Source organism: Hydra viridissima, unplaced genomic scaffold (genome assembly GCF_058129835.1).
Source record: "Hydra viridissima isolate aposymbiotic clone 2 unplaced genomic scaffold, HvirCarnegie_v1 scaffold_9, whole genome shotgun sequence".
In the NCBI taxonomy this organism is placed as follows: Eukaryota; Metazoa; Cnidaria; class Hydrozoa; order Anthoathecata; family Hydridae; genus Hydra; species Hydra viridissima.
In genome coordinates this window covers 8,960,792-8,988,296 of record NW_028324308.1, presented here as the reverse complement: position 1 = coordinate 8,988,296, position 27,505 = coordinate 8,960,792, and the positions used below count along the sequence as shown (strand labels likewise).

Sequence of the window (27,505 nt, the reverse complement as noted above, 5' to 3'; positions counted from 1 at the left end):
CAAATCCATTAGTCAACACGATTTTGAACGAGGCGGCAAAGCAATATGAGTCTGTTAATCCGATGGAAGAGCTGCACAAAAAAATGTTTGGTTCGTCCATTAAAAAGAAAATGACAAAAAAGAACGCAATAAGAATCCAAGATCTTGTCAAAATGGGGAGCGGTCTTTTGATTGCGTGATTTTTTTTTTTTTTTCTCATTTTTAAAAAAATGATCAACACCGACAGATTAATAATTGACGAAAAGCCTGTCTACGACACAGGCATTGAAAAAGTCGATTTTTTCGAGTACCTTCCAACGAATCTCGATTTGAATTCTTCAGGATCAATCGTTTTTGAGCTTGATTGCCAGTCTGTGCAGACACTTCCGTCTGAGGCTTACATCCTCGTCGAAGGGGTTCTGAAAAAAGCAGACGGAACCGCTTACGCAGCAGCAGACAACATTGCTCTGGTGAACAACGCCATCATGTATTTGTTCAGTGACGTCACTTACGAGTTATCAGGACAGCAAGTGGAAAGAGTCATGTATCCAGGTCAGGGAACAACCATGCTTGGATTGTTGAAATATCCTTTCGGTTTTCAGCTTGCCGATGGTTTGAAGCAAATGTGGTACAAAGACACATCAAACGCAACTGGAACCACTGGGTTCAACGTCAGGAGAGACCACTTGTTTGCAGACACCACATCCATTGGCGCATTTTCGTTCAGGATCCCTTTAAAGCACATTTTTGGTTTTTGCGAAACTTACGACAAAGTCGTTTACGGATTCAGACACACGATCACCTTTACAAAAAAAGAATACGATGACGCCATTTACAGAGCCGGAACTGTTGCTGCAGGAATGATTGACATCAAAAAATTCCGACTTTTCATGCCAAGGATTGAGCTTGATGTTTTGAAAAAATCCGAATTTTTGAAAATGATGTCAAATAAAATCACCGTTCCAGTGGCTTACAAAGCAAACAAAGTAGAAAGACAAGCCATTCCAGCGGGTCTCACAGAATTCACTTGGACCCTTGGAAGGATCACAGACAAAAGCGTCCCGAGATTTATCGTGTTTGGTCTTCAGACAAACAGAGGTTCCAGTCAAACCGCAAATTCAGCCGTGTTCGATCATTGTGACGTCAACAATTTTTTCGTGACCGTCAATGGGATCAAATATCCGAACTACAATTACGACTTGAATTTTGGAGAAAAGAAAATGGTCATGGCTCATTCCGACGCGTTCACTTTTGACGAAAAATATTATGGCACAAACGAGCTTGTTTGTCAATCAGGTTTGACTCTGCTTGAATACAAAAATTTGTTTCCGTTGTTTTTTGTCGACATCAGCAAGCAAAAGGAAAGAATTGTTTCTGAAACGGCTGAATTGGTTGTCAACCTGAAATTCAGAACGGCTGTGCCAGACAACACCGTTATTTTCGCAGTGATCATTTCCGACAAATTGATCCAATTTTCTTCAGACGGAAACAACATGAATGCTGTTTATTAAGCGTCATGAGATTCTTGACAAAAAAATTGATTTAAAAAAATTTTTTTCTTTTCAAAAATAAAACATGAGGATCACAAAAAATTATCTGAAAAATTTGCTGAGAGAAAATGGTGTCTCAAAAACCTCAAACAATTTGTTGAGTTTGGTGATGCTCGCGGTTGAGAACAATCTCGTAAGCAAAGAGTCGCTTTTGGAAGGTGCGAAAGAATGCAGACATGTGGGCCGACCGAAAAAAGAAAATGTGAAAACGGAAAATGTGAAAAAACCGATCGACCCAAAATACGAGAGGCTTGGTTCGATTCGAAAAAAACCTGTGTCTGTGAAAACGACCAACGTCGAAACAGGTGAGGTGGTTGAATACAGATCCCTTTACGAAGCAATGAAAAAGACTGGACATGGCTGGGGATATTTGGAGCGTCGAGATGGAAAAGTGGAGGATGGGATCAAGATAGAGATTTTAAATTCGGAAAAGCTCGAAAACAGAAAAAAAACTCCAAGTCCAAAAAAATGAAAAAAAAACTCCAAGTCCAAAAAATGAAAAAAAAATTTTTCAATTCTCAGAAAAAAGAATTGAAAAAATTGATTTTGAAAAAAAATTTCTTGATGTAATAAAAATGGAAAACAAAATGCTAAAAATCGGCGAGTCCGAAAAAATCGGAAAAACCAAAAAAATCAGCAAGACCGAAAAAATTGAATTTAAGCTAAGCAGTTTTCTTGAGAATAAAAAAATGAAAAGCAAAACTGTCAAAGAGAAAAAAGTCAAAGAGAAATCTCTGACAAAATTGCGAAGTGAAGCCAAGGAACGAGCGATAAAAGGTTACACAAAAATGACCAGGGAACAGCTCGTTGAGGCAATAAAAACAACAAAGCCCATCATTGGGTATGGTCCTGCTCCTCAACATGTAGCTCGTAGACGCACGACTGAGGCGATACCTTTGCCTGCACCGAGACCTGTTTCCAACGACTTGATATCGTTCGGTCCTGCTCGCTTGCAAAATCGAGTGATAGGAACTGAACCATCCATCCTTGACACACCTGTTGTCGATTCAACAAACGTCATTACTCCAAAACCTGTTCCTGCTCCAAGACCTGGTTGGCTTTCAAAAATTGCAACGACTGTTTACAACGGTTTCAACAAAATAAATGCTCTCGTTGATCCATACGTTCCAGAGGTGGTGAAAATAACATTGAGCAATGTGGGGAACGAAGTGAAAAAAAAAGTCGACTCTCTCAAAACAACAGTCCTCAAATCAATTGTGCGCAATGCAGTTTACAAACCCCTCATTTATTTTCAATTGACCGATCACGCGCTGAGACGTGTTGCCAAACAATTTTCGCATCAAGTCAAAGGAAACCAAAAGGATGCTTCTGCCTTTTTGAATTTGGCGAAAGACGGAGCGATAAAGATTCTTCAAGAGAATAAAAACAAAAAAGCGAGCCTTGTTTTGACAATTGATATGGAGAGCGTCAGCCTTACAACTGGAGAGGAGGTGCATCGAATCGTTCCTTTTTTGTCAAAAGCGGGAATCATTTTGGAGTCGACGGATTTGGGAGAGTTTTATGAAAAAGCAAAAGAGGAGATCCTGGAAAACATGGAAAAATACAACAAAATGGGCTTGAATTGCACTGTGTCAGCCATCTTGAAAATGGACATCAACTTGATTGACTACAGGCCCATCGGTGGTCGGTCGTACATCCCTCTCGACGACTTTTTGGCAAACAAAAAAGCAATCATCAACATGGTGAACGAAGACAATGAATGCTTCAAGTGGAGCGTCACCAGGGGGTTGAACATGAAAGAAAAAAACGGAGAAAGGATTGACAAAGACTTGATTGAACAATCAAAAACGTTGAATTGGGAAGGGATTGAATTTCCCGTCAAACTCAATCAAATCAAAAAATTCGAAAAAAACAATCCAGACATCAGCGTCAACGTTTTCGGTTATGAAAAAAAATCCATTCACCCTTTGCGAATATCGAAATGCTTGAACAGAAAGCATGAAATAGATTTGCTGCTTGTTTCAGACGAAAAAACAAATCATTATTGTCTGATCAAAAATCTGAGTCGACTCATTTCATCACAAGCATCCAAAAGAAACGTAAAAAAATATTTTTGCAGAAATTGCTTGCAGGGGATGGAAAGCGAGAAGGATCTTTCAAAACATTCGACCTATTGCAGAGAGCACAGCGCGACACGAATGGATCTTCCTCAAGAAAATTCGTTCATGAAATTTGGACACATGGAAAGGTCGATGAGGGTTCCATTTATCGTTTACGCGGATTTTGAAAGCTTTGTCAAACCGATGGACTCGTGTGAATAAAACCCAGACCAGTCTTACACCAAAAAGTTTCAAAGTCACATTCCGAGCTCCTTTGCCTTTCACATCAAATGTTTTGACGAAACCGTTTATGATGGTGAACCATCCATTTCCGAATCGTCAAACGAAAACCAAGACGTGGCTCAATTTTTTGTCGAAAGTTTGGAAAAAGAAATAAAAGAAATTTTTGGAAAAAACTTGAAAAAAAATATGGTCTTCACAAAGGAGGATGAAAATGATTTCAAATCAGCGACGGTTTGTCACATTTGCGAAGAAAAAATCCTCGATGCAGAAAAGGTGCGCGATCACTGTCATTTTACAGGAAAATATCGAGGAGCGGCACACAACGAATGCAATTTAAAATGCAAAGTCCCAAAATTCATTCCTGTCGTTTTTCACAATCTGTCAGGTTACGACAGCCATTTGTTCATCAAAAAATTGGGAGGAGAAATAACCTGCATCCCATGCAACGAGGAAAAATACATCAGCTTCTCGAAAAAAATCAAAGTGGGAGATTACACTGGGAAAGACGGAAAACCCAAAGAAAAAAAAATTGAACTGAGGTTCATCGACAGTTTTAAATTCATGAACTACAGTTTGGAAGATTTGTCGAAAAATTTAAAGCCGGAAGAGTTCAAAAACCTCGCAAAATATTTTGAAGGAGAAAAATTCGATTTGCTTCGAAAAAAAGGCGTTTACCCTTACGGTTGGGTGGATGGATTCGATAAATTTCAAGAAACGCAATTGCCTCCAAAAGAAGCGTTTTTCTCAGAACTCAAACACGAGGGAATAAGCGACGAAGATTACACACATGCGCAACGTGTCAGACGTTTTGATTCTGGCGGACGTCTTTGAAAATTTCAGGGACATTTGCATGAAACATTACAGGCTCGATCCCGCTTGGTATTTCACATCTCCCGGGTTGGCATGGGACGCTTGTTTGAAACTGACAAAAATAAAATTGGAGTTGTTGAGCGACCCTGACATGCTTCGAATGATCCAAAAAGGAACCCGCGGAGGGATCAGCATGATCTCCAATCGACATGGAAAATCGAACAACAAATACATGGGCGACTCGTTCGATCCAAGCCAACCATCAAAATTCATTCAATACTTGGACGCCAACAACCTGTACGGATGGGCTATGTGCAAACCTCTTCCCGTTGGAGGATTCGAATGGATGACAGAAGACGAACTGTCCGATTGGAGAACGGTTCCGTGCGTTTTGGAGGTTGATTTGGATTATCCAGAAAGCCTTCACGATGAACACAACGATTATCCGTTGGCCCCCGAGAGAATGAAAATCGGAAAAGTGAATAAGCTCGTTCCCAATTTAAACGACAAAAAAAAATATGTCCTTCACTGTGAAAACCTGACATTGTATGAACGATTGGGAATGAAAATTTCAAAGGTGCACCGAGGAATAAAATTTGAGCAACGGGATTGGTTGAAACCTTACGTTGACCTCAACACAGAATTGAGAACAAAAGCAACCAGCGAATCTAAAAAGGAATTTTTCAAGCTGATGAACAATTCGGTGTTTGGAAAAACCATGGAGAACATTGAAAAGCGAGTGGACGTGAGACTGGTGACAGAAAAGGAAAAGGCAATCAAGTTGTCGGCCAAACCAAATTACGACCGGCACACGATTTTCGACGAAAACTTGATTGCCGTTCACATGAAAAGGACATCAATTCTTTACAACAAACCTGTTTACTTGGGAATGAGCATCCTCGATTTGAGCAAAACCTTGATGTTCGAGTTCCATTACGATTACATCAGAAAAAAATATCCAGGTGGTGACGCAAAGCTGTTGATGACGGACACGGACTCGCTGGTTTATGAAATAAAAACGGACGATTTTTACAAGGACATTGCCGACGATGTGGAAAAAAAATTTGACACGAGCGATTTCAGCAAAAACCATCCAGCCATTCAAAGCGTCGGGTTCAAAGTGGGTTTAAACAAAAAGGTCGTTGGGATGTTCAAAGACGAAACCGGAGGAAAACAGATTGAAGAGTTTGTCGGTCTCAGGTCAAAACTTTACTCTTACAAAATACATCAAGAAAAACAAGAAAAAAAAATGCAAAAAATGCAAAGGGGTGAAAACATATGTCGTCGAAAAATACATCACCCACGACGATTACAAAAAATGTCTCGAAACCAAAAAAGAAAAGATTAACAAAATGAATGTCATCCGATCTCGTTTGCACGACATTTACACTGAAGAGATCAACAAAACATCTCTCAGCGCCGCCGACGACAAAAGGATCATTTTGGAAGATGGGATTCACACGTTGGCTTATGGGCATTACAAAAAAAGACCCGAGGAAGAACGGTTGATCGAAGAGTGCAGAAAGATAATCGAGGAAAACAAAGAAATTTCAGGTAAGTCAAAAAGGTAAGTGGCAAAAAAAATGCGGGAAAAAAGGTAAGTGACAAAAAAAAAAAATGCGGGAAAAAAGGTAAGTGACAAAAAAAATGCGGGAAAAAAAATGCGGGAAAAAAAATGCGGGAAAAAAGACAAAAAAAAAAATAACAAAATAAAAAAAATGAACAAAATGATCAATGTGGAAGGAGTCATTTTGCCGAACAAGGCTTTGTCCGACTTTCAATTGATGGAAGCAGCAAAAAAACTGAAAATAAAAAGCTTCCGGGGAGTTTTTGTCAGAGACATATTGCCGAAAAAACCGAGAAAAAAAGAATGCGGGATCATCAACACGGGGGATTCGAGCACCGGAGGGTTTCATTGGGTGTGCTGGTTCAAAGACGGTGATAAGAAATGCAGTTTTGATTCTTACGGTCAACCACCTCTTGTCGAACTGGTTCAATATTTGAAAAGCCCTGTCTTTTACAACAGCGAAAGGGTACAATTTGGAAACACGTCTTATTGTGGTCACTTGTGTCTTTACGTCTTGAAAAAATTGGATGAAGGAAACAGCTTTCAAGACATTCTCAACAACTATCAAGACATTGTCAACACCCTTTGGTGATCACGGATCCGAAGGATCTGAAAAAAAATTTTCACCCTTTAAAAAAATGATTGACAAATTCGACAGAAACGAGTTCAGCGTTTATCTCGACAATCTTGCAACAGACTCTGCAAGCAACGTTTATATCAAAACGGAAGGATCCAGCACCATCACTGCAGATATGGATTTCAATTCAAACAAAATCATCAACCTGGCAGAACCAACCAACTCGCACGACGCCGCCACAAAAAATTACGTGGACACGCATTCGACAGGAGGAGGAGGAGGAACGGTGATTGGAGCTGCAGACTTGGATTTAAATTTTCACAAAGCGATCAACTTGAACGAACCGACAAATCTTCATGACGCCGCGACAAAAAATTACGTCGACGTCAGCTCAAGTCTGTGCGTTAAAACAGACGGGACAAGCACGATCACTGGAATCATCGACATGAACTCTCACAAATTGATCAACGTTTCCAATCCAACCAATTTAAAAGACGCAGCGACAAAAGGATATGTGGACACCAAAGTCGCTTACAACAATATTTCATACGTCGACATCAACATGACATCACACAAATTTACCAATCTGTCGGAACCCGTTTCATCCTCAGATTCAGCCACCAAAAATTACGTGGACACGCACGTCGGTGGAACATCAGTGGGCACTGCGGACTTGGATTTGAATTCTCACAAACTGATCAATGTGCTCGATCCGTCAAACGCGCAAGACGCTGCGACAAAAAGTTACGTCGACTTGTTGTTGCAAAAATCGAGCTTGACCAGTGTCGTTCCAGGATCCAGTTTCACCAGTTTGGGATTCAAGTCTCAGACGGTAGCAGCGTTAACCACTTCTCCCGTGTTTGCGTTTTCCGAAAAATCCGGTGTGCTGAGAAGATTGTGGCTGGCTTTATACAGCACCTCTGGCACAAATATTCCTGGTCAAGTTTTCATTCGAATCTTCACTGACGGAGAAATCAATGTGGGAAATTATGAAGAAACAACGGAAGGAATCGGAGTGGACGCTACCGGTCTTGCCACCGATTTGCTTTTTTCACCATTGGGAGGAGCTTTTTACGCCAACTCTTTGCAGGGATGCAACATGTTTAACACCACTTCCTTGGGAGGATATTTCACGTTGGACATGCCTTTCAGAAACGACGTCTCCATTCAACTGGTCAACAGAAATGCCACAGCCATCACTTACTGGATTCAACCATTCATTTCAACTCTTGCTTCCATTCCTGCCTCCATCCCTCTTTTCAAACTTTACTGCAAATCGTTCCGATATATGAGCACAACATATGGCAGCGAATACGTTTTGATGAACACCAACGGAAAAGGAAACGGAGTCTTTCTCAAATACATCAGAGTGCACATCATCGGCGCTTCTGGAAACTGGTGGGAATCCAGAGTCAGAATGTACGACGGAAATTTGCCTCCTGGAAACGGAACCGTTCTCACTCCTTGGACTCCATACAACACCAACAATTACACCTACTTTCCTGGTTACGACGGTGACAGCACATGCTTCTTTTCCTCATCCGGACTGGAAGATTTTTACTTGTCGTCATGGAACGGATCAAATGTGACTTCCTTCAACAACAAATCCACAGGCCTTCTTTACCAATCCACTGCATCCATCGGTTCCACCACCACCATTTCCTTTTACAGAAATTTCGGAGAAGCTGACTCCATGCCAAGCGTCACATCCGGAAGAAGACTCGTCGTCACTCTCAACTCCGGCGACGCACAAGTCGGACAATCCGGAAGCTTCTACCTTCTTCTCGGACAAGTCTTTTATTACGCATAACTTCGCGAACGATTTCAACACCTTTACACCCATTAATTTTTTTCATGGATCCTTTTCTCATGAAAAAACATTTTCACACCCCTCAATCACCAAAAAAATCAAAACGGGCACCAAAACATTTTCACACCCATAAATCACCAAAAAAATCAAAACGGGAATCAAAAATGAAAATGAGCCAGAACCCGCATTTTATAGTAGTTCCGCCCCCAGTTAAAAATACGGATTCGCGACGGGAAGGCCTGTAATAAGTATCGCCATGTACTATTGCGGCAGAAAGTAAGTATACACCCTACCCAAATCGTAAAAATAATAGTTTAATGTGGTATTTCTTATTTTTAGAAACATAATAGAAGCAATTATTGCATTCTGTGAATTTACTTAATCTATATTCTTTGCACTTCCTGTTTACAATAGTAAGTGTGACTCATGTTGTGTAGTAAAAATTAAACTTTAAAGAGTTAACTTTTATTGTTTAATTGTGCAAATTTTGAAGACAAGGTTAGTAATTGTTTTACAATGTTATAGTATTGTTATTATAATTAAGTTTTTAATAACAATTAACAAATAACTTTTTTTTATTGTCCTAAAAACTTTCAAAATGGTTCTGACCAGTTTTGACTTTAGGCCAAGTCATTAAATTATTATTATCCATTGTTGAGATGCATGTTGGGTTTTAGAGAATTTTTAGTTACAATTTGTTAGTTTAAGCTAATACTGATTAATTAATGTCTTTGGTTTTTCATTATTCATATTTGGCCATTTGTCTGATATATTTTGTGTAATTATTCATTTTTATATTTGAAGGTATGCCCAAATATCGTCGACTGACAACAGAAGAAAGACTTCGCGCAGTGTTCTTGGCAGAAACAGGTGCAAGTTTAAGAAAAATAGCCAGAGAACTTAAAGCAACACCAATGTGTATTAAGAAAATAATAGATAAACATATCGAAACTGGTTCAACAGCTGATAAGAGACGATCTGGAAGACCAAAGAAAACAACTCCACACACTGACAGAGTGTTAGTTCGAATGTCCTTGCAGGATCGTAGACTCACTGCCCCTCAACTCGGTTGAAAACTTTCTGAAGAACATGGGGTTACTCTGGCAACTCGAACTGTACGTCAGCGCCTTCTGAAAGCAGGTCTTCGTGGATGTGTGGCTGCAAAGAAGCCACTGCTTTCAGCTACAAACGTTCGTCGACGATTGGCATTTGCCAAAGCACACAAAGACTTGACAGTAGATGATTGGAAACATGTCCTGTTCAGTGATGAAAGTTCTTTCGAGTTGTTCCTTAGTTCCAAACGAGTAATTGTGCGAAGAAGAGTTTGTGAAAAATTCAGTAAAAACTGTATTGCGCCAACTGTCAAGCATGGAGGAAAGAGTTTAATGATTTGGGGGTGTATGTCTGGCTATGGGCTTGGGCACCTTTATCGATGTACTGGAAGTATGAACCAACACCAGTACATTGATGTACTACAAAACACAATGTTTCCTTCTGCTAGTGCACTGTTTGGGCAACTTAACTCGTTCTTCTTTCAGCATGACAATGCACCATGCCACAAGGCCAAGACTGTCACAGATTTTCTTCGGCGTAATCAGGTGGCAGTACTTGATTGGCCTGCTCAGAGCCCGGACATGAATCCGATTGAAAATTTGTGGAGCGTTATGGCAAAGAACATTGAAGGAAAGAGGCCATCTAACTTGGATAGTCTTTGGTTAATTTTGCAAGATGCATGGAACAATATTGATGATGTTACAATTACTCGCCTGTTTGAGTCAATGCCAAACCGTATGAAACATGTTATTAAAGCGCGAGGTTACCATACTAAATATTGATCAAACTGCATGTTCTTGATACAGAGTGTTGTTTTTGATGATTCTGATAAATAAAAATTGTGTTTGCAACAATTTACAGTGTTTTTAATTGCTTAAAATAATAAATGTATGCAAAACTCAATGGTGTATATTTACTTTATGCTGCTATAGTATATTATATATACTAGATGTCTAACTTCGATCCGAAAAGTGAAGCCGTGGAAGCCATTTCTATGGGCCTATTTATATATGGACAAGGGCTAGCCCGTTTGCCGAGCTAGCCCAGAAAACGAGCCAGTTTTAAAATTGCGTTTATATGAATTTTTGACAAAAAAATAAAAAATGATATCGAGGTCAGCCTGGCTTTTTCTGGCCTCTATCGGTAAAATAATAACTTTAAAGATGGCGGTTAGCGACAAAAAGAAAAAAGAAAAAAAAAAAACACATTGCATTTTAACAATATGTTTAACTGGTATTATAACACAAATAATGCTTCTTACAAGCCTAAATGTGTTGTATAAGCTTTACAAATTTAAATTTGATACTTTTTTAAATATTATTCTTTTACGAAAACGATCACAATCACTTCAAAAGATGAAACAAGCAAAAGAGAGGCGCCTTAAAAGAAAAAATCGTAGTTGCTGGTTTATAACTGGCAGAACTGATTTATGGTGGCGTAATATAATAACTGATGTAGCTCCCATTGATGTATGGAAAACAAATTTTAGCCTTTCACGGTTTCTTTTCATGAATTTGGTTTCAGAGTTAAGCCCTTATTTATCTGCTGATCCTTTTTCGCCTAACTCTAGAGCTCTATCAGCAGATAAAAAAGTAGCTATTCCTTTATATTACTTAAAAGATACTGGATCTTTGGTAAATTATAAAAGCAAAACAACTAAAAATTTTAGTACACGGAAGTTGCCAGTTTTATTATTAAATTTATTATTTTACGCGGAAGCTTTTAAATTTAAAAAATGTAAGAATTTTTACGCATGCGTACAAATTTATATAAGAAATTAACCACCCCGTTTGCCAAGATCTCGGCAAAAAACAGTGAGATCTCGCTATCCGGGCTAGCTCGTTTATTCATATAAACGCAAAATAAAATTAAGTTACAATATTGATGACGTTGATATCTCTGCAAACGGGCTGGCTCGGCAAACGAGCCAGCCCGCTTTCCACATAAACAGGCCCTAAGGAAAATTCTGTGCTTGTTACAAGGCGCATAAGGAACGTTGTACCCACTGATTCCAAATTTATAACGGGAAAGCGTATAAGGAAATGTTTTTGAAGCCAGTTTTAGCCTACCAAGATGGTGGTTAAGTTTATATATATATATATATATATATATATATATATATATATATATATATATATATATATATATATATACATATATATATATATATATATATATATATATATATATATATATATATATATATATATATATATATATATACATATATATATATATATATATATATATTAGGGCTGCGGAAATTAACGATTAATTAATTGATTAATCGCTAATTTATTTAATCGATTAAAAATTCTTTAATCAGTAATATTTCGATTAATTTTTGCCGGTTTTCCGTTACTTTTTTTTTTTTTTTTTTTTTGCCATACATATATATATTTACAAGTTTCGTAATTTATAATAGTAATATTTACAAGTTTCCTTAGTCAAAATATATAAACGAGATTATAATTATAATTAAAATAGTACAGACAGGACTTCAAGAAAATCGTACTGATCTTATCACGAAGCCCTTACAAGTGAATAATATATATTATGTTCAATATAGGTAATATATTATATATTAAGTACAACTAGTTGTATTAAAACTACTCGAATATTAAAGTTAACTTTAATATTCTTCAATTAGAATAAACTCAAGATTACCTGTTTCTCTTATATTATATTTATTAACGTTATTTATAAAGAAACAGACCTTCCAACCTTTTTTTTTAAAACCTTGAGATTCATTAAAAAAAACCTTGAGATTTACACAAAAACCTTGGGAAGCGTAAAATTAAAAAAAAAAAGGGCTTTTTTTGAAACAAGAAAAATTAAAATAGAATGAAAAGTTACATTTTATAAATAAATAATATTTATTCATTATGTACATTTATGTTTGTACATTTTTGTTGCTTTTTTTGATGTTTTTAACAGCTGTTCAGATGGTTTCCATTGAAAACACGGTATAGTAGCCTCGGGAAACATTGTTTTCATAGCTAAAATACTTGATAATGTCCCATCCAACTTTAATGCTGATCTCTCAAGACATTTGTTTTTTTTTACAATACTAAACAATCGTTCTAACTCAGCGTTACTGTGGGGAATAATGAGAACAATTTCAGCTAATTTTGGTAGCAGTTTAAAACGTTTAACTAAAGTGTTGGGAATAACCATTTTTGAAATATGGTACCATAAAACGTCAATTCTGTAGTGAAACAAAGGTTCACCTCCAATATCATCAAGAATCTTTTCAGGTATCTTAGCTTCCTCAAAAACATCATCAAAATCATTGTTCTTTAAAATCTGATAATCGCTAAACTCCTCATACAATTCATCAGGTTTGATACCATTCATCAAGTGTGGGAACCGGTCATAAAAATACTGAACTTGCTCCCACTTCGAGTTTTCACGGTTTAAAACATCCACCCAACCAGAATTAACAATTAAATCGTCATTAAGAGGAAATTTGTGCTTAATATATTTAAGAGACGACTTAAAAAAATAGTGAGCAGCATCATGAAATTCTTTATATTGTTTTTGTGAAATATCTCCTGTTTCAAAGAGTTGCCTGAGTTTTTGTTTTATTAGGACTCCAAGATAAATATCTTGAGTATCAATATAATTTTTTGAATCTTCTAAGTCTATTTCTAAAACTGATGAAATGTTTTTCAGTTTGTTTGGTAGAATAATGCGCTTAGCCAGCTTTTTGCCTAGACTTTCCATTGCTGATTTTAGCCAATGAATTGTTGGCTCTTCTCGCTGCAATAGTAGATTGAAATGTAAAAACAAAGGTAATGCTGAAGTTAGAAAAAGCATTGCTGGTTCCAAAATTGGATTATGAAATTTGTCATATAAACGCTTAAACCTTTCATCAGCAAAACTTTCACTTGAAAAATAAGCTTTCAGGCTTGTATACTTGACGATAGCTCTTGAAATACATTTCTCTAAAGATAGCCATCTAACTGATAGATGCTTTAGAATGCCTTGATATTCTTGATTACAAAATTCAAAGTACTCTCTCAATTTGCCTTTTCGTTTTGCACTCTTATCAAACCAATAGTACAAGTCAATCATAACATTTTCGACATTTAATGCAATATAATCACAAAAAACATCATGTGCTTTACTAGCAGCTAAGTGTGCAAGAAAATGACAAGGGCAGCCACCAATAAAGATATTATTATTTTTTTCTAAAAATCTTGATGCAACTGAATTTCTTTTTCCAATCATAGAGTTTGTATTATCAACACTTAAACTTATGCAATTTTCCCAAGGAATTTCATATACTTCAAATTTTTTTTCTATAGAAGAAAAGATAACAGCAGCCTTTGCACAATCAACTCCAGATGTTAAGCACATATCAAAGAAATGACATGTTATTGTTTTTGAGCAGTTAGCATCAAATATTTTGATACATATAGGATTCATCTTATCAATGCCAGAGTCATTCGATCCATCTGTGCCTAAGGAATATGGATGAACTTTACAATGTTCCACAATGTAATTTCGACAATGTGGAGCAAATGATTCGTTTATAATAGCCATTGTTTTAGTTCGACTTGCTGCATACCTCTTGGCAATTTTACTGTCTGGAAAAACCTCTTTAAAAAGAGATGTAAGATGATCGGAAGTGGCTAAAGAAATGTTGTGCTGAACCAAAAAATTTGTTACCATGACCTCAGCATTAATTACTTGATTATCTAATGTTGTGTCAGTTTTTAAAAAGTTATTTAAAGAAGTTTGCTTTTTTAATGCAATTACATTTGCTTTGTGACTGTTTTTTTTGCAATGATCAGATACATCTTTAACTCCTTGATGATGACAAGTTAGTTTTTTAACACACGGAACACAGTAAAATTGGTAAATATTACCTTTAACAGCCCTAACAGGGTAATCTTGGCACCATGTTGAGTTAAATTTGCATTTATATGTTTGCTTTGACGCCATTTTTAAAAATTCGGATTTGATTTATAATATAAAAAAACTCATGTTTAAAGCTATTTATAAGTCGGAGCCGGTTTTATGATCTGTTTTGTTCACTTAATATTAATTAGTTTTTGATCATGGCCTTCTATAATAACAGGCCTTGACATCACGCAAAAAAGTTGTTTGACTGAAGGCCGATTTATAATACTCCTTTTACATTTTGATTTTTTACTTTAAGCGAAGTCTGCATTGCGCCTTTTTTTTGTAATTTATGAAATTCTATTGGTTAATAAGTTATATAAAGCAACTTTAGGACGTAACAGCTAACTGTAAACTGTAATAACAAACAGTTTATAAGGTTGTATTAATATTGTCGAATTAATAAGTTATTTTACCAGTTTAAAAAATGCCTTTAAAATGTTGTGTACCGCTCTGCAAGTCGAACTATCACTCAACTGAAACGAAAATCTCGATTTATAAGTTTCCAAAGGATCCAGAGGAAAGGAAAAGATGGAGTGATGCAATCCCAAGAGCAAATTTTATTGTCACTGACTACACAGCAGTATGTCGACTGCATTTGCCAGATGATGCACCTTTTGTAACTAAATATGGAAAACAACGACCGTTAAACTCACCATCTATCTTTAAAAAAATACCATCAAGTTGTTTACCAACACCACCAAACAAAGCACGAAAAACCATGGCAGCAAGCGGATTTCGAAATGTTTTACCAGATGAGTTAAATGTCTTTCTAAAAGATGATACACTTGTATTTGATGATATTCAATCTATGTTCATTAATAGCAATGATTGTATTGTTTTTCAGCTCAATGAAAAAAGTTTACACATACAGTCAAAAATTTTCAAACTTGGTGTTCCTTTATTTCTTATGGAAATTTTTGATGATTTTTCGTTTGTTGCTTATCACAATGGCACCACTTGTAATATTTCATCTTTAACTACAAACAGGTTAACATTAATAAAAACAAAATCTGCTTTATTTGAAGCAATTAGATTTTTAAAGTCTAAAGAAAGTTCTCACCAGTCTAATGTTCTATTTGAGCACCTTAGTGCCATGAGAAAGGTTAATGTAGGTGAAATTTTATATACCCCAGATATTATATGTAGGGCATATGAATATTTTGCAATGTGACGAAGTTTGTATGACCGTTTGTGCATTGACTACAAGTTGCCAAGTATTCGAACTCTAACACGGCTGACCTCAAAAATTAGCTCAATTGATGACTTAAACTTCATAAACAGTATTCTTATGAATACAGATCCAATGAAAAGAACTTGTATTCTTTTAATTGATGAAGTATATGTTAAAGCTTCACTTCTTTATCAAAGAGGTACTTTGTTTGGTCATGCAGTAAATCACCCTGAAAAGTTGGCTACAACAATTTTATCATTTATTAAAAAATGTCTTTTTGGAGGTCCAGAATTTATATGTAGAGCTCAACCTGTTGCAACTCTTTCAGCTGAATTTCAATTTGCACAATGTCAACCAATTGTTGATACAATAAATAATATTGATAATGGTAGGGCATTAGCAATAATAACTGATGGTAACCGAATAAATCAGCGATTTTTTAAAACATTTAAAACAGTTGAAAGTAAAACATGGTTATCAACATCAGGTACATTTTTATTATATGATTATGTGCATCTTTTAAAATCTATACGAAACAATTGGTTAACAGAAAAGACTGGTCAGCTTCAATTTTTGCATAATGGAGCACTTTTCTTGGCTAAGTGGAGTGATTTAGAAATGTTATATAAAGCTGAGTGCAATAGTCTTTTTAAACTTTCTAGACTTACAGCTAAATCAGTTTATCCAAAACCAATAGAGAGACAGTCTGTAAAGTTGTGTTTGTGTGTTTTTTGTGAAGAAACAGTTGCTGCTTTTAGAACACACCCAGACATTGAAAATAAAGCTTTTGAAAGTACTGCCATATTTATAGAAAAAGTTATTTCTTTTTGGAGTGTTGTCAATGTCAAAGTACCTGGTGCTAGCATTCGCTTTAGAAATGAATTGTGTGGTGAAATCCACTCAGTTGATGATCCACAGTTACAAATACTACATGAAACTGCTGAACTGTCAAATTTTATGAAGCCTTCTGGTAAACGAGTCAAACAGCTTTCACAAGATACCAGTATAGCAATTGCACATACATGCTATGGCTTAATTGATTTAGTGAAAACGTTGTTAAGTAATGGAGCCAAATATGTTTTGTTAGGTTGGTTTTCAACAGATCCAATTGAAAAAACTTTTTCTAAGCTTCGACAGGGATCAGGAGGGACCTATTTTGTAAATGCTAAATCTGTAATTGAAAAAATACATATTCAACATACCAAATTGTCTTTAAAACTAGATATTGTTGTAGATGGCATTGATGGTCATACTTGTGACATATGTTGCAGAGATACTTCTACTGATGAAAAAGAATTGCTGGATAATTTGCATGATCTTGAAAGCTCAGTTAATCAGTCAACATTAATAGCTATAGTTTACATGGCTGGCTATGTGCAAAAAAGTGAAATAAAAATTTATGATACAACAAATTATTATTACAAATATGGAAATTATCTGAATAGTCTAAACAGGGGTGGACTTCAAATCCCTACTGATACTCTTGTCCAATGGTCATTATTTTGCTTTCTATTTTTTCAAGGTGCCACTGGGCCTTTATGCAGGACTTTTTGTATTACTCAGTTTCAGTTTATAGCAGCTAAGTATGGACTTAAAATAACAAAAAAGCAATGCAGAGTATATTCCAATATTTTGCTAAAGAATCATGCACTTATCACCACTCCTAGTAGTAACAGAGTCAAGGATGAAAATACTGAAGTTATCGTAATTTTTGTGAATTTTTAGTTTTAAATTTTTAAAATTTTTTTGTTACACTTTTTATCTTCTTTTTTTTTAAAGCTTATATATGTATATATATACACACACACACACACACACACACACACACACACACACACACACACACACACACACACACACACACACACACACACACACACAACACACATAAAAAGATTGTTTTTGTTGGATGGATTTTTTGTTGATCATTTTCATCGTTATATTTAAGTTTTTAGTTATCCATACTTTTTGTTAATTACAGAATTGTATTTAAAGAAAATAATTACCAACGGGTTTTATTTTTGTTTATGTTTTTAGTCTTCAAATCGTGTTAATTATAACATTGTTATTATTCTGGCAACGCGAAATACCGTAAAATATATCGATTTTTGAACTGCTGTTATTTTTTCTCTAATAATTTTATTTTTGTTAGAAATTTATATGAGAAAACAACCACTCTAACATTAATTTGCCTTTATAAAACGTGTATCGATTTAAGTAATGAAATTTTTAATCGGCCTTCAGTTTTTGCGGCCTCTTGCGCGACGTCAAGGCCTGTTATTATAGATGGCCATGTTTTTGATGTAATCACAATCTTTTTCAGAATATATATTGTTATTATTTTAAGCTAAAATATTAAGAGTAAATTGAAAAAAAAAGTTCTTCGGAAAATTTTTAAAATTTACCGTGAGAATTTTGGATCAACCGTGAGACCGTGAGGTTCGTTATAAAACCGTGAGTCTCACGGTAAAACAGTGAGAGTTGGAAGGTCTGATAAAGGGTACGTACAATTTTTCCATTCCGCATTATATGAGGTGGTATGACTTGCATCCCTGTTTCATCCATGTTCCACATACATTCTGGTTTGTCCAGTGAATTCTTGTTTTGTATTAGAACTTCTAAAGAAATAAAATATTTTGAAACTTTAATCCTATCCATACACGTGTCGTATAGAAGCTGTAGATTCTGGACAAAGACTCACACAACCATGTCTCTTTTTAAGTAGCTGCCACCACTTTTCACTAGGTTGACCATTTTTAAAACTTATGTTATGTTTTTTAGCAATCTTAGCAGCATAGATGATAAATGCATTTTTTGCAAAACTAATTCCCATTTGGGCATTTTTTTTCCGGAATTTTTGTGAACTTAAACATCAAGTTATATATATTGGTTTTCCCGAAGTTGAAAAGTTTCAATTTACGGACGTTTGTGGGATCGATCTTAGAAATAAGTTATTTAGTTGCTGCTAAAAATATTTATTCTTCTGTGAACAGGGGGGATTTTACGGGTGTGTGTGGGGGGTGTTACACCCCCCTAGCAATTGTAAAATCAAACTTAAAGTCGGTATTTTTTTAAAAAAAAGTTATAGTCGGTAAATTTCATGGATTATTTTTCAACATGACTTTTATAGAATTTAAAATCAACAAGTTTTTTGAGTATTTTTAAAATCTGCTTATATACGATAGTCGCGATATAATTACCTTTTACAGTGGCGATATCTATTTTTAGGATAGGATTTTTGAGTCGGTATTTTTAGCATATTTCACCCCCCCCCCCCCCCCTCGTATTTTTCCTAGAATCGCCCCTGTCTGTGAATAATATTTTAATAGTTTCCATATAAATTTTATTAAGAAAAAAATGCAAAGTAGGCTGGAACAATTTTTGTAATTTTCTTTACTCCTATGGTTCTTCGTACGGTCGTAAATGGTTTTGTTCTTTTTAAACGATTAGAAAACTAATTAAATCAAGTAAAAGTTTCATATTCAAGTTTAAGGAAATAGCCAATAGGCTTCATTGAATTTGAGACCTCCTTTAACAAAGGTAGTGTATATAGATAAAAACGTATGCAATGCTCTGCCGCATGGTTGTAAATATTTTAAACAAATAGTTAATTGATTATAGATAAAAGTGAATTCTTTTAGAATAATGCACGAGATCTCTGATTTATATAGCTCATTAGTGTTAAAGTCACAAGTGTCAAAGGTTTTTTTTATTCAAAGTGTAAAAAAAAGTCTTTAAATATCGAATTTTTTAATTTTATTTCTTTTTAATTGTAAGTAAGAGGACACTTTTTTTATGTTTTACAGCAGATCAAGCTTTTCTTTAGTAAAAATAAAATTAGAAAATCATTTTCAAATACAAGAAAATATAGACAGTTGTGTTTAAAGTTTCAAAATTTTGGTTTCTGTTAACATTTTTGAAAAAATTATTTTTACTTTTTAAACTCTCATCTTTATTCTCGAATATATTGAAAACTATATAAGTTTTCTTGTTAAAACAGAGAAGCTCTCACTTCATGGCGATTACGTTCTAGAATATTTTTAATTCTTCATATTTAAAAGCAAAAATGGAGAGTTTTTGTAAAATAAAAAGCATATCAGCAAATCATAATCTTTCAAAAGGATTTTATTTACCACCGCGGTGGAGTAGAGTGATTAATCATAAATGTTTTGTAAAGCTTGCTGTGTTCAAAAGTTTTATAGCACAATTATCTTTAAAGGTAGCAATGAAACATGTAAGTAAAGAGTTTTTCTCTGTAAATTTTCGTTTGATATACGGTGCAAAATGCAATCTTTGTCAAGAATGCACTGCGGCAAGCCTAAATAAGTTTATTTGACTTGAGTTATATATGTTGCAAAAGATAATAAAGTAGGAGAGCCACTTATCTAAGGGATGTTTGTTTATGTTTTAGATATGTATTTTTGTTAGTATTTGAGTGCCTTTAGGAGTGCATGTGTACTTTCATAAACAACATTCTTCAACATTTTTTTTAAAAAACCAGCGGCTGTAAGATTACTATTTTTTTTTTTTTTTTTGCGTATTACTGTTATATAATTGTTTAATTTTTAAATCAATTAAATAGAGTTAATCCAAGCAGTATAAAAAACATAGAAAATTATTTTACGAAATTTATCGATTGAGTTCTGATTCTCTTGACTGTCCAGCATAATACCATGCATAACGTTTTCTTTCAAAAATTCAATTTTAACGCCAGTATAACGCCGAAGAAGATATTTTTTCATAAGTTCACACCGATTTGTTAAAGTAAGCACAATGTTTTTTTCTTAAAGCTTGATTTTGAAAAATAGATTTATGTGTAAAATAAATTTAAGTTCTGTTTCAAAATTGTATACGAATTTTTTATAAATTTTAATAGAAATTTTACAAAATTTCTAAAGAAGTTTTTGTTGTAGGTTCTGAGATCTGAGAATAAACTCTCAATAGAATTAAAGCATCTTGTACAAGAATTCTCTTCTGAACTCGAATTCTCGAGTTCGAGTGTACTTGTACATCGGACAGCCATTATGGGTATCAATTCTGTATTTGCATGAAAAAAATAAAATATTAAATGTTTTTTATAAAAAAAAAATCCGAAACAATATTGTTTAATGTAATTATTTTAAAAATCAATCTTATTACATAAATAGCTTGTGCTTTTTGTCCTTCTGAAGCTTTTTTCCGATTATTAGATTTTTTTTAAAACATATTTTTAGCCTCCAGCAACTTAATTTTTAGAAAATGAACAAGCCCCCATTAAAATCGCAAAAACTGATTGTAAAAGGTTATGGGTTAAGTATGATAAAAATCCCAAGTTTATTTTACAGAAATATGTCACATGAAAATATCCTCAGTTTAAAGATAACTCAGTACTATATTTATAATTTGAAGAGAGAAAAAACAAATTTTTGCATGTAACTCGGAAGAAAAAAAAGAATTTTTATTGTTTAAAACGCAAATTACTTCTCGTTAGAATGACAATGACGAGTTCTTCATGTTATAGAACGTCAAAAAATAGTCAGTATATTAAATCAACTTTTATCAAAGCTGTACTTAGTGACTTTTACCTCCAAACTAAAAATGCACTCTACCATAAAAAAGCGTTCTGAAGTCAATACACTAAGCTAATCCCAAAATGCAAGAATTTATAATAGGCTTATGATAGGATAAATCAAATCTAAAAAAACAGTTTACAAATAAAATTTGGTCTGGCGCATGATTAAAATCATTAGGCCGGGTAAATAAAAATGAGCAATTGCTTTTACTCAGTAATTGGTCAGCTTTACGTGAATAAAAACTTCAACAACTTTTCTTTAGTTTTGATTCACGTAAAATTGAGCAATTACTGAGTAAATTGCTAACCTTTACGCGAATAAAAATATGAGGAAAGCTGTTTGAGTTTTTTATTGGCGTAAAGCCGACCAATTACTGAGTAAAAGCAATTGCTTATATTTATTCACCCGGCCTATTTCATGTTATTCAACTCCACACTGTACATTCGGATTTTATAATTCTATTCTTCAAGAATTTATTATGTTTCAATGTAATCTTTTAATGATTAGATTACGGGTTGATAATTATACTTTTGCTAACTTTAGAGAAATAAATTGATCATCAAGTGAAGGATTCTGCTGTCATTAAATATGACATTAACTTAAATACCATTAAGGTTTATAACTTCAATTGTTTGAATATAGAATGATCAAAAATGTTTTTTTTTTTTGCTAATCTCAAAGATTTTATAAATTTATAAAGTTAATATAAAGATGCACTTAAAATTTCTTTTTTTTTTTGATTGGTGAAAATTTTAAATTTTTAGATATGACAAAAGATTATACGACCGTTGCTTTTGTAACTGATAAAAATGATCACAAGACCAACATTTTCCCGAAAAAAAACTTTTAAAAAATTGCCATGAAAATTATTCTTATTTCAACCTCTTTAAATCTGATGTGATTTTGATGCGTGCTGTATTTACGTTATTCTATAAATGAACATTTTTGTTAAGGAAAGGTCATGTTAATTCAAAAAATGCTTTATATTAAAATTCCAAGGCACTGTCAAACAGCTCTTAATTTTCTCATAAATCAGAAGAAGTTTTTCGCAACTACTCATGGAAAAGAAGTTGTTTACAGAATGTTGGCATTTTAAAAATGATAACATGGCAAAAAGTAAAAGGTTCGACAAGTTATTATTCAAAATACATGCTTGTTTTATGGCACTAAATGTTCAGGTTTGAAGGTGAAAATGATATACTTAACCGTCGATGAAATAAAAACCATTTGAGTCAAAATTCTTCGGTACAATGTTAAGGACTTTAAAATTTCTGGAAAATTATAAAAAAAATTTTGATATGGAGCAGATTTTTCCATTAACAGAAAGACAAGCACCATCTACTAAAAACAATCGTTTTGTATGTTAAGTGAACTCAAAATGTCATGTTATTAAAATATCATTAAAATTTTTTAAAGATTTATTGATGCCTTTTTCATTAGAATTGAACTTTTTTTCTAATTTGTTTCTATTATTTTTCATGTCAATTGTCTAGTTCTGCAGCTATGGTACATTTTTTTGTAAAATTTTTTAATGAAAAAAAAAAAAAAAACGAATTCGAAAGTTATACGTTGGTAGAATATTCTGTTACAGCCGCAATTCTAAATATATAAGCGATTAATTTAATTTTGGTAAAATACATATAGAATTTAGCGAGTAGCGTTTTAATTTTTGTGGCTGTCACGACTGCGATTTGTTTCATTTTGACAAACGAGACAACTATTACATCAAAGTCGAAGATATCATTCCAGCTTATAGTTCTCATCTGTAGTAGTAGTTACATTTGGAAAAAAAATTATATTCATTGCTTGTTCCTCGTTTATTCTTTATCCTCTTTAAACAGAAAAATGTCACAACCGCAACTACATAAGATGAGATGGCCTACCAAGTTTAAAAATTCACTTACTATAAATTTATTAAAATGTAATTATTAATAAATTATGAATAAAAAATGAACTACTTAGCACTGTTAACAATTTTTTTTATAACTAGGAATATAAAATATTCGCATTCGAATATTGAGCTCGGAGGCCAGCCCCTATCTACCCCAACTCCCACCCACACCCCTCTCATGTTTAATAGGTCAAGATTTTTAAAAAAATTATATTCTATAACTTTATATTGTTGCTATAAAAGTTTGTGAAATTCAGCTGCATAAAGATAAGCTTTAAAAGATTCTTAATTGATCGTAGTTGATCTTAACTTTCTATTAAATAGTGTATATTTTATTTTGCTGCATTATTGAGACTATTTACATATGATTTTGTCATAAATGAGGGTCATTTAACATATAACATTATATGCTATTTATTTATACTTTAAAGTAACTACTGTGCTTTCAGGTCATATAGATACCAGATACAAGAAGATATTATAGTTCGGGGATGGCTACCATCAGATTTTATAGAAAATGCAATTGCTTACCAAGCTTCGAGCACTGATACTTTCATTGTTGGATACCCGAGATCAGGGTCTTCTTGGATTTCTTACATCGTGTACCTCTTAAAAAATGAAGGAGAACCAATTCAATCTTCAGAGCGGTAAAGCATATTAGCATTGATTTTTCTTTTTAATATTTGACAACTTTTATGTTTAAAGATGAAACTGTAAGTTTTCATTAAATAAAACAAATAACATGTTTGCTGAAAATTTCATTATTTATTGTTATGGTCAACACTCAAAATTTACTTTGAGATATAAGCATCCTCTAACATCTCAGTTTGTTACTTCAGATTTCTTGGGCCCTGCAAGAGAGGAAAAAAGTTATTAAAAAACGTTTTTTTTAATGTATATGCTGTTGTTGCCCAGGAGCCCCAACGTAAATAAATTTCTTAAAGAAATAAATGAAAATGATCAATAACGGAAAACCTGTTATTGATAATTTTTCGTTAAGGCTAGAGGTCTATAAATTTTTTGCCCTGGAGCCCCCCCCCCCCATATCTACTTATTAAATGCGTTGGTTTTACATATTTAAGCATTATGTGTGTATGTATGTTTTAACTTTTAGACTATGGGAAGAAATACCTGAAATTGGAATGGGTAGACATGTTGCCCAAAGGTTTGGAAAGTATTTTGTTCAACTTGCTGAAATGGTTCCTCATCCCAGGATTCTACGAACTCATCTTCCCTACGACAAAGCTCCCATTCACCCTAAAGCAAAATGTATATACATATCAAGAAACCCTTTTGATACTGCTGTTTCATTGTTTCATGAAGTTAGGTCTATAAATGAATTCTCTGGTTCTTTTAATGACTTTTTTACTTATTTTTTGCATGGTCAAACAGACTATAACGACTATTTTGCTCACCATAAAGGTTGGTACGAACGAAAGTATGAACAGACAGTTTTGTGGATAACATATGAAGATTTAATGACATACCCACGTGCTATAATTAAACAAATTGCAGATTATTTGGGCGGAGTGTATCAACGAAGTGCTAGCGATGAGTTTATCATGAAAAAGATTATTAACAGTTCGTCATTTAAAGAAATGAGAGAAAAAGAATCCCTTTTGATTCCAAAGAACCCGAATAGAGTTAGCGAATTTTCGTTTTTCAGAAAAGGCCAGATTCGTGACTTCGAAAATTTTTTTAATGAAGAACAGATTAAAAAATTGCGTGAAAAGTTTATTGCGCAATTTAATGGTAGCAAGCTTTTCTGCAGTTGGGAAAGATATCGTCTTCCCATTGATTGCACGTAATTCTACAGCACTACTCTATTGTAAATAATGCTTCTATCAATGTGAGAGTGTAAACTGCTTACGATGCAGAAAACAAATCGTCATTAACTTGTAAAAAAAAAAAACTTAACATGCTGAACAAACTTAAAAAATTGTTAATATGCTATTTCTTGTTGGTATAATTTTGTTCCATGTAAAGGAATTGGTGAATAGGAACTTTAAAAATAAGACAAAAGTTAAACAAACCTGAGTTAGAAGAATGAAGTTAATTTTAATTTAAGTTCCAACTAAAAAAATTAAACTAACACAAATGTTGTTTCAGTCTTGAGAAAAGAATATTTTAAGCCAATTTGGAAACATTTCCTTCCATTTGCAAGCCATTTGAAAGCTATTTGCAAGCTATTTGCAAACCATAGAGACCGTAATGGGCATATAAGCAAGTTTGTACTTTTTATATCCTAATTAAATAGCAAACGGTAGAAATGAAAAGAAATTCTCTATTGTATTTTAAGAAAAGCTGTGGAAGGATTCTTTTTCTTAAAAAGAAGGAAAGTTTTAAGATTATTTTAACAATTTTTTACTGAAAAAGTGAAACAGATGAAATTGCAATTAAAACATCAACATAAAAAAATTGCATTATATCACTAAATTTTAGTAAGCCATTATCCAACTCATTTTATCCAACTGCTAGAACAATTATTCAGCGAATGCGAAGTTTTAACGCCTGCAAGACTTACAAGAAAAAAAATAATTTCCATCGAAGCTGTACTTGATGACTTTTACCTCCAAACTTGTACATGAGTTGTAGGAAGCACAACTTATTAATCAATTTGTCTAATAGTGTTTCCTTTTGTTTAAATTCCATTTTGTCTTAAAAAGGAGTCGATTTTTTGCGACATTAAAGTTGGATTAACCAATTTGGTATTTAATTTAAAATAACTCCTATAGAATGAATTTTCACATCTATTTGGTACTAAACTTAAAATTAGAAATTTTTAAATTAGTTAACTAATTTAACAAATACTAAATTAAATCTTTCTAAATAACCTTTTTTAAATTTTTAATAAAAAGCAAGGTGAGCAGCCCAATCCTTAACTTTGAATATTTAACATGTTGGCATACCATTCATCCAAATATTTCATCAATTTCTGGTATTTGATCGTTAAGTCGTGATTCTCGTTCTCAATACCAATAGTTAGACATTTCAAGTAATTGTTCTACATAGATAATCAATTCACATTTGGATAATTTTAATTATCTTTAATTTTGTTTACTTTGGCAGCTTTGTCTTTTGACAAGACGGAATAAAATCCGAAATTGAAGAACAAATTACTGATTCTATGTATAGAAACAATGACAAGAAAAATGACTTGCTGACCGTTTATTTCATTCTTATTCAAATCAAATTTTTAGCAAGAGAAATCAAAGGTAAAACTACTTGAAATTGGCAAAATAAAAAAGTAACCTCATGTGGTTTGAAAGTGTTGCCAAATAACATATTTTTAAAAAATTGCAAAATTGTCATGCAAATATTAAAAATATTCAATCAAAACGCTTCGCTTTCTATGTATTTTTAATGGGTAATGCTATTCAGTAATGTTCTCTATAAAACTAAACAAAAAAATAAGAAGGTTCTTTATGTTCCTTTCAGGGTTTTAAAGAACCCATCTGAATAGTTCTTTGAAGAACCGAAAAGGTTCTTTGAAGAATTGAAGAAGTTTGAAGAACCAAAGAAGTTCTTCAAAAAACCTCTTTGGACTGGTTCTTTGGAAAAACCTCACGGTAAAGTTCTTTAAAGAACATTAAATGGTTTTTTGAAGAACCTAAGGGTTTTTACAAAAGTTACGATAAATTACACGAAGTGGTTTTTCGTAAGACTCTTCAAGTAACCCTTCAAGTTTTTTAAGAACTGAATGTGAAGATTCTTTAAGAACTGTATTATTAGGTATTGTTACAGATTTATATTTCTGACTGCTAAAATAAATTTTTCTAAAGGGTAATTTCATGTAAAAGTGGGACAAAAAAACTTCCCACCCACCTCCTCATATTTCCATTAAATTTTACCAGTGGCACCTATCAATGAAAAATGAAAAAATGAAAAAGTTGAGCTCCCATCTCCAAATGGTTCAAAAGTTATGATGCTGGAAACTTAACCTAAAATGCCATATTTTTTGTCCACGTCTACCATGATGGATTTAACAGCATCATTTTTTTTTTGAGTAATTTAAATTCTAGTAGAAGAAAACAGCTGAAAATCAGTTCCTAAAAGTTTTTGAGGGTGTTGAATTTGAATATGTAAAGAAAATAATACAAAAAACATTTATTGACAGTCATTTTTAGATTTTAAAATGGTGAAGACAAATTTCTGTTTTTTTTACCATGGGTTACACTTTCACTAATTTCTAGAGTTGCCCAACTTTCACGGGTTTGAACTTTTTTCAGATAAAAAAAATGTTAAACCATCTTAATATAACAGACGGTTTTGGTATTTTGAATCATTATAAAGATACAAGATCATTAGAAAGATCTGGTGTGTTTTCCATA

The 27,505-nt window shown here is 33.5% G+C and overlaps 2 protein-coding genes, 1 long non-coding RNA gene and 1 pseudogene across 6 annotated transcripts; all 4 read left to right on the top strand.

Annotated features, from left to right (window-relative positions):
* The first annotated feature begins 14,984 nt into the window (after nt 1–14,984).
* Nucleotides 14,985–15,789, top strand: LOC149883891 (uncharacterized; annotated as a pseudogene). The gene has a single exon (XR_016455805.1). The product of XR_016455805.1 is annotated as an uncharacterized LOC149883891 (transcript).
* A 59-nt stretch (nt 15,790–15,848) lies between these two features.
* Nucleotides 15,849–17,841, top strand: LOC149883890 (uncharacterized). Its single transcript, XM_090098315.1, has one exon. The coding sequence runs from the start codon at nt 15,849–15,851 to the stop codon at nt 17,454–17,456; it is 1,608 nt and encodes a 535-aa protein (XP_089954441.1). The 3' UTR covers nt 17,457–17,841.
* A 1,999-nt stretch (nt 17,842–19,840) lies between these two features.
* Nucleotides 19,841–25,221, top strand: LOC145185473 (sulfotransferase 1B1-like). Of its 3 annotated transcripts, none has more exons than XM_090098416.1 (3): nt 19,841–19,965; nt 23,624–23,821; nt 24,289–25,221. In XM_090098416.1, coding segments are annotated over exons 1-3 (894 nt in total). In that variant the 5' UTR covers nt 19,841–19,963; the 3' UTR covers nt 24,983–25,221. The 3 variants fall into 3 exon arrangements, with proteins under 3 accessions (XP_089954542.1, XP_089954543.1, XP_089954544.1); XM_090098417.1 differs by lacking the exon at nt 19,841–19,965 and adding an exon at nt 20,103–20,237; XM_090098418.1 differs by lacking the exon at nt 19,841–19,965 and adding an exon at nt 20,308–20,495.
* On the top strand, nt 20,150–23,592 carry LOC149883889 (uncharacterized). Its single transcript, XR_016455837.1, has 3 exons — nt 20,150–21,434; nt 21,668–21,897; nt 22,048–23,592. It is a non-coding gene; the product is annotated as an uncharacterized LOC149883889 (long non-coding RNA).
* Nucleotides 25,222–27,505: the final 2,284 nt, after the last annotated feature.

What these genes read in the sequence shown, in the direction of transcription:
- LOC149883890 (XM_090098315.1), top strand. Translation starts at nt 15,849, where the DNA reads ATGAATACAGATCCAATGAAAAGAACTTGTATTCTTTTAATTGATGAA.
- LOC145185473 (XM_090098416.1), top strand. An exon ending in CCAATTCAATCTTCAGAGCG is followed by an intron (nt 23,822 to 24,288) that starts GTAAAGCATATT and finishes TTTAACTTTTAG; the next exon opens with ACTATGGGAAGAAATACCTG.